Consider the following 13,168-nt stretch of genomic DNA (forward strand, 5'->3'; position numbering starts at 1 on the left):
CACAGATTGAAAATGTGGGAGTCTTGCTGTCCACTACAAAGGACACTGAATCAAACATTTTGTTACGTTCCCCTGAGGGGTCTAGGCGGGGAGGGGGAAGTAACAAAAGTGACCGGGTCAGAAAAAGGAGTCAAGGAGGCAAAAGGGTAAATTAAAGAGTATTAAAGTCTCAATTCATACCAAGTAAAAGAGACGGACAAGCCGCTATCACCATTTAAGAAAACAAACAAAACTTAGGTGTTGGTCAATAAAGTAAAACGTAAGCCAAAAAGAGAGAGCAGCTCACTAGCTGCAAACACAACACCCACTCAGCTCACAAGCTGTAACCACACTACTGGCACTCTGGCCCAGAACTCACCTTTCCCTGGGCTTAAATACTTTTAATTACTGATGTGAGTCAGCTGTGTAACAGGGAAAGGTGGCACCTCAGGCAAAAGAGGTGGTGGGACACGCCTACACAGGCACCTTCAGGAGGAGGCCCTGCTAGGGCCGTAACAATTGGTTAAGTGGGATAGGTTTACTGTACATTTCTGAAGTCCTACTAAATTCAAAATAAGAATCCCCAAGAATATTGAATGAAAAAAAATCGACTTTTAGCAACAGAAACATAATATCTACAAATGTATCTATTTAGATTGTAAGCCCAACAAGGGACAATTGTTGAAAATTAGCAGTAGCTATAAACCTGTGTGCGGCACATCAGTTTCATGTCTTGCACTTGAAATATGTTAAACTGCACTGTCCCTTTTAAATAAAAAAAATAAAATGATCAAATTAAAAAAAAAAAACCACTTAAGCTCCCTTGTTGCTATAACATGTGAAATGGCCATCATTTTGAAAAGCAAGCATGTTGCCTGCTAGACTGACCCCCACAAATGTGGCCCAGGATGTCCTCCTGACAATACAGTAGGACTGTTTTTAAGATTGTTCTGTCTAGCAGCTTTTGCAATCAGAATTATGATCTGAATTCACTATTATATATTGTATTGCATAATTGTTTGCTTGATGTAAAGATCTCAGACTTAAGTAAATTAATTCACAAAAATTAATTGCTGGTTTTTAGGAGGAATAGTAATCAGTGTTCTTTGTTTTGTTTTTTTATTAGCTTATGTACAGCGCCTCTATTTTTGTATAATTCCTTCCTCTAGATTTGGTGGTGAATAGTCAGCCTACAATTCACACATACAATGGTCTTTACGGTACTCCAGCATCGTTGCCATGCCAACAGAGATTTGGTCGCCAGCTTCCCTTCCGTAGCAGAAAAATGCTAAGCAGGAAAAGTGTGGGATAAGACTGCTTTGCATAAAATTACCCAGACAGACTGTCTGTCGAGGCAGGCGAGTGTCCTGTGAAGTTGCTCCCACACACTTTTCAGGCTGTTTTAAAGATGGAAGCCACGCTGGGTGAACAGACTGCTGTGGGTTTTTCAGCGGGGACTGAAGGACCTGAACAGCGACAGGAGCTGGAAGCCTCTGACGAAGCTGTCACGTTCATGTCCGGCATCGGTGAGTTCGCATCCAATTTAGGCTAATATGGTCGGTAGGAAACAGCTGAGTCCAAAACTACCTGAAAAGCAAAAAACCGTGAAATCATTACAGATATTTGAATCTGTCCACTTTGGCTTTACCTTCTGTGTCCCTTCGCTTCTCAGAGCCTGCCGAGCTGCAGAAGTGTGTGTTTGCAGACTCGCTGGTGACTGTATCAGAGGGGGGGAGAGAGCTGGGGGAGTTCAGTGTGACGGTGGAGTTTGCCCGGAGAGAGCAGCCATGCATGATGCTTCATGCTCAGAGCCACGGAGCCATTGATGACTGCCCCTGTGGGACAGCAGTGACAGGTGACAGCAAGCAGAGGATGCTAGGACAAACTGATCTTTGCTGTTTCCTGTTGTTAGTATTTCTCTTCATACCCTTTACTCTGTTTAAGCCTACCTAACGACTGACCTGGAGGTGCTGGAGGAAGATCACCATGAATATGTCAAGGTGAGTCGCTGAATCCTTTCCGGGCTGTTTCTTTTTACATTGACTCAGCTCAGCAGATGCATTAAGTGGAAATATTGCACCTTTGATGTGCTTCTATACTTCTCTCCTCAGTTTGAGGGCCATAGTGTGGACAAGAGGTGTCACATGGTGCAGCGTGATGGGCTGATGGTGATCCATAAGGTTACGACTGTGGGAGAGGTCAGATAACCACTGCTTTATAGGTCAACTCACTAATATATTAATGAAACAGTACCACAGTCATTCAGAGCAACTTCCACGCTCTCTTTGCAAGAGTTAGTCCAGTATTTACAAAATCTTTACTTACTGTTGCGCATTTACTGCATGTTGTCATTTGTGTGCGCGTGTGTGTGTGTGTGTGTGTGTGTGTGTGTGTGTGTGTGTGTGTGTGTGTGTGTGTGTGTGTGTGTGTGTGTGTGTGTGTGTGTACAGGAGGTGACAGAAGAGAGCATGTCCTACCCCATGTCTGTCCTGAGAGGGCTGGTAACTGAGGGCTCTAGCTTGCTGTTGATGCGCCTGATCGCTCTGAGGAGGAAGATGCCAGAAAACATGACGTTTGTCTCCTTAGACCCAGGATTACACATAATTAACACCTCTTTTGTAAGTCTTTATGCCTGTGTAAGACATCCTGGTCCATCAGTAACTTGTTTGAGTACTGAGCTCTGATTGTGGTCTCTTTTGTGCTCAGAGAGAGCTGGATCAGAGGCAGCTAGAGGTCGGGGGTGAGCTCCTGGATGTATTTGGGGTAGAGAGGATTATTCAGTCCATGGAGGGCAGCCCCAGTACCTGGCAGTGCTACTTCCTGGATGATGGGTAAGCTTAATATATGTACCTCTCCATCATCCCACACATGTTGGACTGTGTTACTGCCTCCCTCTGTGCACCAGACAGACTGCAGCTGCCCACTGTTGAGTTTCATGTTTATATTACCTACTGCTGATAGGAGGTCACTAATGTAGACTAAACAACAAATCATTTTAATCACACAATAGCACTACTTATTGAATGCTTCCCTTAATCACAAGGGATCCATTAGTTAGGAGGTTAAAAGGAGAGGACTGTTATCAGCATGGGCAACCAGTATGAATGAACCATCAGTGATTCCCCAGTGGTTGGGTTTATTTAACTTGTAGAAAAAGGTAGTTTAAATTACACAAAAGATTGCCACACTTGGACTAGCAATCTCTTAAAAAGACCAACAAGGTTAGATTTCAAGTCACTGACTTAAAGCTAAATAAGTAAATTAAGCTAACTCACCTTAGCTGCTCCCAGTCCAGAAGCAAACAGAGTGAGGTGGAAGGGAGTGCAGTCATTATATACTCTGTGCCAGGTAAGTTCAGGTATGGAACAAAGGAGCCCACCAGTGATAAGAAAACTCCGACAGTAAGTGAGGTTAAAGAGGTGTGGATGAAACAGGGAAAGGGGTAAATAAAAGAAGAATTTCTACTATTTCCCACATGTTTGATTAGGCATCCTTCCTGGTACAACCCTGCTTGTGATTTATGTCACCTCCTGGTCTTAAACTAGAGATCTTTCACATGTTAGCCAAAACTATTAACCACTGCTAATGGAGCCATTGATGCTTCTTCTTTGTGGGTCCAAACTATAACATTAGCTATAGTAGAATAGTTAATTGCTTTGTGTCCTTGACATCTTAGGAACTATTCAGTTTCTAAAAATGATCATTTTGAAGGGAAAGGTTCCCATAAAGTGTAGATATACCTACGGAATAGGACACATCTGATTTTTGTATGCGAAAGAATATTGGTGATACATGAGAACTTTCTGGTTTAACTCAAGCGGTTTCTGAATAACAAGTAAGTGCTATTATTGTTGTTATGTGTTACACTAGTGCTTTCAATTTGACTCGTTATATTCTCTGATCAGGCATCTGGTGACCAGAGTTCAGGTGGGGTCACCAGTCACCATGAGACTTCTAGAGTTGCCATCAAAGGCAGAAAAAGGTTACACACATCCCCCACACACATATTCACACATAAGAGGTATGATTCCAATGAAAGATTCAGTGATATTTGTGTATTTGTAATTTTACAGTAGATTTCAAGAAGATCCCCCTTGTGTGGGAGGAAGACATGCAGATGCGTTCTAAGTTTCTGGACAGAAAGGTAGCCGGTCATGTGCAACAGGAGATTAATACTAGACTTCCATTACTCTACTGACCATCTGAGCAGAAAATGAATGTGTGTTTATGTCTTGTTTTGGCAGGAAGAGCTTAAGGCCGACCACTCCTCATACTTGAGACAGCATCCAGAGATTCGAGCACTAATATCTGACTTCCTGCAGTTGCTGTTGTTGAGGAAACCAGACGACGTCTTTCTGTTTGCCAGAGAGTACTTCACCCCTTTTGCCTCCAATCATCCTGCAGACGCAGACCAGGAAGCCCAGTCCCTCTAGTCACATTATCACATGCTCACAAACTGTCTCTTTATAAGATTCATATATGTTTGTTCATGAGAATAATCTTCACTGACATTTAGAAAGTTATTTTGTTTTTTATTCCGAGTGACTGACTATTAGTTGTATCTGTGGACATTTGGTGGAGAGGAACACAAACGATCAAAACTCAAACGTTGTGATCTTTCCAGTAAAAGACAGATAAATAAAGTTTGGGTTTTTTTTTTTCAGTTTCAGTAGTTTGGGTTTCTTGTACACGTTTGGGCAAAGCCCTCTGCCGATAAATATGTGTTTAAGAAAAAAAAAGAAGCATGGGAGTTTTCAAAATAAAGGTTTACAATGCTAAACAAACGGATTTTATTATGAAAGACGTGCCAGTATGTGCTGTAGTTGAGCTTAGTAAACTCATGTAGCCAAGTGTGAAGCGAAAAATATATTGGTCAGCTCACTAACGCTACAGTTTGTGTGTGAATGTGGCCTATGTGGCCTTTATTTTTTAAAATTTTCTACCCAGCACCCGACACTCAACTTCAACTTCCTATACCGTGACGTCACATCCAGTTACGTGAGGCGCTTGCTCCGAAAACGAAAGAATTTGCAGCTCTAACAGAAAGCGGAAATAAAAGCCACTGAAACATATTTCAGTATTTTTTTCGCTCCCAAAAAGTTTTTTTTTTCATTTGTTTATGTTATTTTCCTCGCATTTAACAAGACGCGCCCTTTTCGCTAAGGAGCTGTAAACTAACAGCGAGAGACAGCGGCGGTAAGTTTCAGCGTCATAATTTAGTTCACCTGACGTAAACTGTTAGCGTAAACTCTGGGCCACGTTATGTAACATTGACTTAAAACTTTTTAATGTTCGTTTTTGTCAAGAGAAACAAAACTGGCGGCGGGGGGCGGGGTGGGTAGTGTTAGTGACGTCACTCTGTCGTATCACGCAGATGTCTTTTCATGGGACTACACGGGATTACTAGGAACGCATTGAGAGGCCAAAATAACATGAAATAAAGTAAACCGTGAAGGACTGAAAGACACCGCGTCACGTATAAGCTGCCATGCAAATACACAATTTAAAACCAGGCTTTCATAGGAAATTGTAAATAACATTTAAATGTTGCAGGTGTTTGTTTGTTTGTTTGGATAGTCAGAGATGATGTGGCCTAACATCCAAAGCTCTGTGCCATTTAATAATGATCAAGATAACAGTTCGCTGTTGAAAGGTCAGCGATGGAAGACAAAGTTCTCTATGTAGTCATCTTACTGTGTTTCCCTGTAAAAACATACAGTATAGCGGTGCTTCTACGTAGGGCAGTAATGGCATCTTATCGTGTATGGTGTGGTGTTATTATTATTGTTGTCGTTATTTTAACATTCTAGCCATGATCTTTAGTCATTAATGTAAAACTGCTTGTTTGCAATGCATGAAGTTTTTGAATACTTCAGTTTTTGAATACTTCAGTTTTTGCTCCATCAAAACATGCACACTTGTTTTCTGTTAACAATAAAAGCTGCAGATCGCTGTGAGCTGAGGACCAGGCCATGATGGACAGGCTGACTTTGTCCCACATAGATGAGGGCCTGGACTCTTCTGAAGTGGCAGAACTTTGCTTCTTATGCCGTGATGTAGTCACCAGAAGACGCCTGGAGAACGTGAGCACAGCAAATTTTGTAATGTGTTTACACTTGTTTTGTTAGCATGTTTGTGGGAAATTGTTTTAAATAACACGTTGACAGTATGACGCCCTAGGATATGCATGTTCAAGAGTGGGTTTTTTTCCCTACAGATTAAGGATGCAAAAGACCTGTTCTTGAGATTAGAGGAAAAAGGTCTGCTGCAAAACGATGCCTTCCTCAGGCAGCTGCTCTACACCATCCATCGAGCAGATCTCCTCAGGGTCCTGGAGACAGACAGCAGACCGCCAGAGGAAACAGATGCTAGTCCTGTCCTGTCAGACTACAGGTAAAAGCTTTCGGTTTTTATCTTAATAGTACAGCATGCAGCATAGGAATAGTAATATATCAAAAGTTTTTCTCTGACCATTAGGAAGACCCTGTATTCTATATACAATGGCTTCACTACAGAGAACTTTGAAAAGCTGAAGTTTCTACTGACTGACCAGCTGGGCAGGAGACAAATGGAATTGTCCAAGGTGAGAACACACCAATCCACCTTTTCATTTCTGCTTTTGAGTGAGAAGCTTTTTACTGAACATCAAAGGCTAGCTGTACAGTTGACATTTAGATTGTTTTCACTGTGATCAGCATGTAACGACTTTTCCTTTCATTTTATAAGCACAGTAAAGAACACGCTTCCACTACTAAGAGTAGTTAACTGGTAATTTTACTTTGAAATGTTCTGTCAAATAGACTGAGTACTGTTTACAGTGGCTTTTCACACACTGAAGTTCAAGTGGAAACTACCAGCCTCTGAATACAGTTTATTATTTTGTGCTTTGTACATCATCAGTGCAAAGTTGAGATCAGTGATATCATAAAAGCATGCAGTTTACTGAAAGTCTGTTGGTTGGCTTAAACTAATCGATTCTCAAGAGTTTTCTTCTAAAGAGGGGAAAAAAGTAAAAGCAGGAAAACTGGATTTGTTTATTTTTGCATGCAGCTAAAGTGCAACCAATGCGGATTTCTTTCCAGACACATGAAACATAAACAGATTTCCATACTATTTATTAAATGTAGTTATTTACAGTCCTTGCTAAAATCAGATTAATTTTTTTATTGTCATAAGAGGTCATGGATTACTTGTTTACACTCTGCCCAACTTTTGCTTGGATCAGCTGGTTGTTGTGTTTGCAGCTTTCACAACATGTGTGTAACTAACATATAACATATAACATCAGCCATCGTTATATGGTGAAGGGTGTTTCTCCTGTTTATTTTTTTATATAAATGCATAAATGCTGAGATGAATATATCAGCAAACACATGATATCCCTCTAACTATTCTGATGTTGTACAGGGGTGTCAAACGCAAAGCCTGAGGTCCAGAATCAGTCTGAGAAAAGACTCCAATCCTGCCCATTAGACAGCTTTAGAAAATGTGAAGCAAGGCCTAAATTCTTTTTAACTATAATTCAATATATTTTTCGGCTTTTCCTACCCATACACATCTCTCTGGTGACCATCCCTGGTACACCACATTAATTACATTATTTTAAAAAACAGAAAAGTTCCTGTTTTTTCAATGTTAAAGATGGAAGGTTTTTGGATGTTGTTTTCTTGTGCGTCCACACAAAAAAGCACATTTCTTGTTTCCTATTTACAGGCCAGTCAGGGCAACGAGGCAACGAACTATTAGAATTTTCTCTGAAAATTGACACATTTATTTTTTAGAATTTAAACCCAAACAGTCAAATTCAAATTCAAATTCAAATTTTATTTGTCACGTACACAGTCATACACAGTACGATATGTAGTGAAATGCTTGGACAACTGCTCGTGACCTAAAGAAAACAAAAAAGGAAAAGGCTATGAATAAGATAGGAAATAAATATGAAAAATTAAAAAGGGTAAATTTAACTAGGAAGGAATAGAATATAAATTAAGGTTAAAAATGAAATAACTGTACAACACAAATTAGAATGAAGGGTAAATTTAACTGGGAAGAATAAGATAAAGATAAATATATAAATTAAAGTTGAAAATAAAATAACTGTACAACAAAATACACAATACACAATATAGAACTATATAAGAATGTATGAAGAAATCTAAATCTAAATAAATATATACACAATAACAGCAGCTGTACAAGTATTAACCGGAAATGAAGAATATAGTGACCAGTGTTGTGCAAAACCAAAGTCCAGAAAGTCCAGTGTGTGTGTAAGAACCATATGTGTGGGTCAGTACTGTGTGGTGGTGTGATTGAGAGACCGTATCGCCTGCGGGAAGAAGCTCCTCCTCAGTCTCTCTGTGTTGGTCTTCAGGGAGCGGAATCGCTTTCCTGACCTCAACAGAGAGAACAGTCTGTTGTTGGGATGGCTGAGGTCCTTCACGATCTTCCTGGCCTTGGTCCAGCACCGCCTGCTGTAGATTGAGTGCAGGTCAGGTCATGGTGAAAGTTTACCACAGCAGCATTTCTGTGTCGTGTAGAAAAACTGAGATATGCTGTTGAAATTAGTTAAATGTCTTTTCACTGACAGAAAGGTGTGTTTCTCTGGTCAGGCCCACTTGAAATCAAAATGAGTTTGACATCCTTACTATGTGAAACTAACAAGGAACAATTAATTTTGTAATTGAAGATATATTTTTTTGGTGGTGTCAATTTCCATCTATTTACACCTCTTTTGTTTAACTGTTATTCATCGTTATTTGGAATTTGTTATTTAATTTTCCTGTTATTATATAATTATCCTTCTTCTTTATTTTGCTATAGGTTAGTGATAATTTATTCATATTTAAAAACTTACAATTCCCTTTAAATTGTATTGAAACGCTGCTTCACTTTTTTATCCCAGAACAACATAAATTTATAGACATACCGTTTGAACAGTTTAGGTTTGAGCACTGAACTTTAAGGAGTCCCACAAGTAACTTTCTGAATTCAGCATAGATTATTTGTAAATAATAATGTCTATTACTTTGGTTGAATTTCTGTAATATGGAATCTCACTGTTTTGTATTTTTCTTAAATTCAATTAAAATCTCCACTAAGTATTATGGCCTGCCTGCATTTGTAGAGCGCATCTAAAACACTGGCACTAGAGGGCTGGAGATGGTTACCCCTGCTCCAAGCCCTAATCAGAATACTAGTACTACCAAATTCCTGTTTGTACGTGATGGATGTATGCCGTTGTCTCCAAGTTTGTTTGTGCATTTGGCTCTATTTAAAAGAGTCTTTATGGGATCTCCCTGCTGCCACCATTATGCTGCCAACCAACCACCGTTGTCATGGTGCTGGGCCATGAGGCCCAGTGTTTGAGTTCTAATGCATATTTCTGTATCCCCATGTTGTAGTGTAACACATGGTAAATGGCCTGTATTTATATAGCGCTTTTCTAGTCCCTAAGGACCCCAAAGCGCTTCACACTACATTCAGTCATTCACCCATTCACACACACATTCACACACTGGCGATGGCAAGCTACATTGTAGCCACAGCTGCCCTGGGGCGCACTGACAGAGGCGAGGCTGCCGGACACAGGCGCCACCGGGCCCTCTGACCACCACCAGTAGGCAAACATGGGGTTAGTATCTTGCCCAAGGATATTTGGCATGCAGCCATTATTTTCTGTGCTTTGCATTTGATGCAAATGGAAACCGTGTTGTGGATTTGATGGCACCAGAGATGATGACTGTCCCACAAACAGCCTCTGTGAACTAAAAACTTTCTGTCTTTTCATTCCAGACACCGCTGGACGTGTTTGCAGAAATGGAAAAATCTGCTTTACTATCAGAGACAGATGTTAGCTTGCTACATAAAGCACTGCAAGAGTGTGATCAACAACTGGCAATTACTTTAGAGGAGTACACACAAGGTATAGGATCCACTTCCATATACCCGCACATGTACATATACATACATGTGGAAATTGAATGTGTTGGTAACACCATCAAATGATTGTGATCGTTACAGGAGGCGGTCAGCAACGGCAGCAGTTCACGTTACCCCCTGATGTCAGCATGGATATTGAGGTCTATGTGTGTCTGTAAATGTGTGTTTCTGAGCAGTTAATGTTGCAGTTTGTCAGTTTGCTGACTGCTTTGTTTTATTCCCACAGAGGACCCATGAGCCACTGTCTATAACTGAAACTCAGCCCAACTGTAGGTGTCTCTATTAAAATGTATTTGTGATTATTATTTGTTAAACCTTCTGTTGTCACACTTATGTTTTTTGTTATTTTTATCATACTCATGATTGATATACAAGTTTACATTGTTGTAATGTTTTGTTTAGATCGAAGAGAGAGTATTAACACTGATGCACAACTAGAAACAAATCCCACCTCTCTTCCTGATCAGGTAATCCATTCACAGGCTCTCATGCTTTCATTCATTCTTTTGTCACATCAGTAACATTTATGATCGGCCTGTTTGCTGTGTTTGTGTCCTGTAGTCAGACTACTACACACTGACTCATAACCCACGTGGTTGGTGCGTGGTCTTCAACAATGAGATCTTTACAGCAACACATCTGAGTAATCGAAAAGGAACTCAGAAGGATGCAGGTACAGTTCTTGCCTTTAAACAATGACCTGATTTATCTATGACTGTTTTATCTGGAAGCTCCTGAGCCCTGTAACAATTAATGCATATATACGTATGCCATGACCATGTAATGTACTTATAATCCTTCTTTTGCTTCTTTTCTGTCTGACACAGATACTCTGACAGAAGTGTTCACTCGCTTAGGTTTTCAAGTGGAGATACACAACAACTGTACTGCAGAGCAGATGAAGAAGGAAATAAATGATCTTGGCAGGATTAATTTTACAAATCATGATGCCTTGGTGTGTAGTCACACACCTTTTAGAGTTGTAGTACTTCATGCATTTTATACATTTACACTTATTTTGAATTTTTTTCTTTTTTAAATAAGAGATATCTGAGAAGATTGGCAACACAGCCATACAGAATACAAGCAGCAGGCTCTGAGGCTAAATGTAACCTGCAAATACTTTACCATAAAACCCTAACTTATTAATATTACATTTACATTTTTTTCTTTAGTAAATGAGCCAGCTACTGTTTCATATTTACTGTGCAGATATGTGGTATCTGTCTTCTCAAAAAGGTCTTAGCTGGGATCAGCACATTTCTGAAAATGTCACCATGTAGTGCATGTCTCTGTGATTGTAACAGCAGCTACATCGACAATGTCAGTAGTAGTGTTAGTATAAATAATAAAACATATATCTACCTCTGATTTAAGGTGGTGTGCGTTCTTTCACATGGAGAAAAGGGGTGTGTCTTTGGCACTGATGGGGGAAAGGTGCTCCTGAAAGAGCTGACGGACCCCTTTACAAGTGGAAGAGCCTCAACCTTGGCAGGGAAGCCCAAACTCTTCTTCATTCAAGCCTGTCAAGGTGAAGAATACCAGAAAGGATACTATCCCAGCAGCAGAGAGGACGAGAAGCAAAACAAAGGAGCACTGCAATCAGACGCTTCAATCCCTGATGAGGCAGTGCTAGTGCCTGAACTAGCAGACTTTCTGATCGGCATGGCCACTGTGGAGGAATTCAAATCATTTCGAAACACAGTTACGGGATCTATCTACATCCAGGAGCTGTGCAAGCAGCTGACAATAGCAGCAAGAAGGTGAGTTGAACTGATTAGTTTCTTTATGGCAGACCATACTATAATAATAATAATGGATTGGATTTATATAGCGCTTTTCAAGGCACCCAAAGCGCTTTACAATTCCACTATTCATTCACTCTCACATTCATACACTGGTGGAGGCAAGCTACAGTTGTAGCCACAGCTGCCCTGGGGCAGACTGACAGAAGCGAGGCTGCCATATTGCGCCTCTGGCCCATATGTACTACTGACATATGGGAAGGTCATAGTGCAGTAGTTTCCTACAAAGTAGATTTTTTTAAATGTAATTTCTGTTATATACAGTTCGGTCCATAGAATTATGGACAAAGACACAAATGTTGTAGTTTTTCCTCTGTAGAGCGCCTCAATACATTTTCACACAATCAGACCTTGTGCTTTTATTCAAGGGGTTTTACAAAAAGCACAGTCTTAACTGTTTTGAAGTTGCACCCATTTTCTGAGGCTCAAAAGTCATCAGGGAAGACAAATCAAATGCATCAAATCTTTGTACATTTCTGTCTTCCTGCTTTTGGTGGTTTCAGACATGGTGTTGGCATGAGCTGCGTGTTTTGTTAAAATTATCCAAGATGAATCCTTTTTGTTTCACGTGTGTTCCTTCCAGACAGGAGCTGGACGATATCCTCACTGTCCTGACACGTGTGAACAGGGAGGTCAGCAAAGGAGAGTACTTATCCCACAAACAAATGCCACAGCCCAACTACACTCTCACCAAGAAGCTCGTCCTCAAATTTGTATGACCCGACTGTGACCAAATACAACACTGCATGTCTACACAATTCCCGGATTCACATTACAGTTTACACTGTGTGTGTGTTTGGTTTGATAAATGTGATTTTTGTAATTATGAACTGAATAAAAATTATCCACAGTGGCAAATGAAATGGTACATTTTTGTCATTTCTCAAATATAAATAGGATTTTTTTTTATTTGGTGTTTTCCAAACTCTAGAAAATTGATTTTCACCTAAGAATCATGAAATCAAATCTTACACTCTTACACCACTTCTTAACATTTGAGCAACAGGTTGCATAAAGCACTTTGAGCGCTCAAAGAAGAAAAAAGCATTATATAAGAATCACACACCAAAAGTTTTACATTTGGATCCGTCACTGCATAAGAGCTGGACTGATTTCACTGCAGGTCTTGTGTAATCTGGAATGCCTCAACCCATTCTTCCCGTTTCCCTTTAAGAATGGCTTGTTGACAGCCACCCTTCCACGAAGACCTTGTCTGATGAGACTTAAGTGGACAGTAGCTGGATAAACTGAAGGGCCAGATCTCTCAGGTGCTAGATTTTCTTCATATTTATTAGGTACATGAATTTCATATACTGTTCACCTGCTGTAGATAGTTTTTAAAGGCCCGCTACATCGTCTTCTGTCCACTACTTTTATAGGGACTGACAGTATGTATCCGATAAATTTGAAGAAATGTGTTTTTGGAAAGTGCCTAAAGA

At 40.1% G+C, this 13,168-nt stretch overlaps 2 protein-coding genes across 4 annotated transcripts; both read left to right on the forward strand.

Annotated features, from left to right (window-relative positions):
• The first annotated feature begins 1,232 nt into the window (after positions 1-1,232).
• catip (ciliogenesis associated TTC17 interacting protein) lies at positions 1,233-4,749 on the forward strand. 2 transcript variants are annotated; one of them, XM_085390467.1, is made up of 9 exons: positions 1,233-1,505; positions 1,652-1,834; positions 1,924-1,979; positions 2,091-2,177; positions 2,430-2,597; positions 2,686-2,810; positions 3,885-3,961; positions 4,053-4,123; positions 4,224-4,749. In XM_085390467.1, the coding sequence occupies exons 1-9, from the start codon at positions 1,388-1,390 to the stop codon at positions 4,410-4,412; spliced, it is 1,074 nt and encodes a 357-aa protein (XP_085246593.1). In that variant the 5' UTR covers positions 1,233-1,387; the 3' UTR covers positions 4,413-4,749. The 2 variants fall into 2 exon arrangements, with proteins under 2 accessions (XP_085246593.1, XP_085246594.1); XM_085390468.1 differs by having other exon boundaries at positions 4,056-4,123.
• Positions 4,750-4,968: 219 nt separating this feature from the next.
• On the forward strand, positions 4,969-12,586 carry casp8 (caspase 8, apoptosis-related cysteine peptidase). Of its 2 annotated transcripts, none has more exons than XM_085390463.1 (12): positions 4,969-5,175; positions 5,921-6,080; positions 6,197-6,372; positions 6,457-6,562; positions 9,778-9,907; positions 10,006-10,064; positions 10,151-10,193; positions 10,327-10,391; positions 10,486-10,597; positions 10,752-10,879; positions 11,302-11,687; positions 12,313-12,586. In XM_085390463.1, the coding sequence occupies exons 2-12, from the start codon at positions 5,952-5,954 to the stop codon at positions 12,446-12,448; spliced, it is 1,470 nt and encodes a 489-aa protein (XP_085246589.1). In that variant the 5' UTR covers positions 4,969-5,175; positions 5,921-5,951; the 3' UTR covers positions 12,449-12,586. The 2 variants fall into 2 exon arrangements, with proteins under 2 accessions (XP_085246589.1, XP_085246590.1); XM_085390464.1 differs by having other exon boundaries at positions 5,921-6,062.
• The last annotated feature ends 582 nt before the right edge of the window (positions 12,587-13,168 follow it).

The sequence above is a fragment of the Rhamphochromis longiceps genome, linkage group LG18 (assembly GCF_057381845.1).
Source record: "Rhamphochromis longiceps isolate RC_006_pf linkage group LG18, R_longiceps_female_GT1.1, whole genome shotgun sequence".
NCBI lineage: Eukaryota > Metazoa > Chordata > Actinopteri > Cichliformes > Cichlidae > Rhamphochromis > Rhamphochromis longiceps.

Excerpts from the sequence above, each read along its gene's own strand:
- catip (XM_085390467.1), top strand. The coding sequence starts at position 1,388 with ATGGAAGCCACGCTGGGTGAACAGACTGCTGTGGGTTTTTCAGCGGGG. Across the intron at positions 1,835-1,923 it reads CTGTGGGACAGCAGTGACAG|CCTACCTAACGACTGACCTG; the intron begins GTGACAGCAAGC and ends ACTCTGTTTAAG. Across the intron at positions 1,980-2,090 it reads ATCACCATGAATATGTCAAG|TTTGAGGGCCATAGTGTGGA; the intron begins GTGAGTCGCTGA and ends TTCTCTCCTCAG.
- casp8 (XM_085390463.1), top strand. The coding sequence starts at position 5,952 with ATGATGGACAGGCTGACTTTGTCCCACATAGATGAGGGCCTGGACTCT. Across the intron at positions 6,563-9,777 it reads GACAAATGGAATTGTCCAAG|ACACCGCTGGACGTGTTTGC; the intron begins GTGAGAACACAC and ends TTTTCATTCCAG. Across the intron at positions 10,194-10,326 it reads AACTGAAACTCAGCCCAACT|ATCGAAGAGAGAGTATTAAC; the intron begins GTAGGTGTCTCT and ends TGTTTTGTTTAG.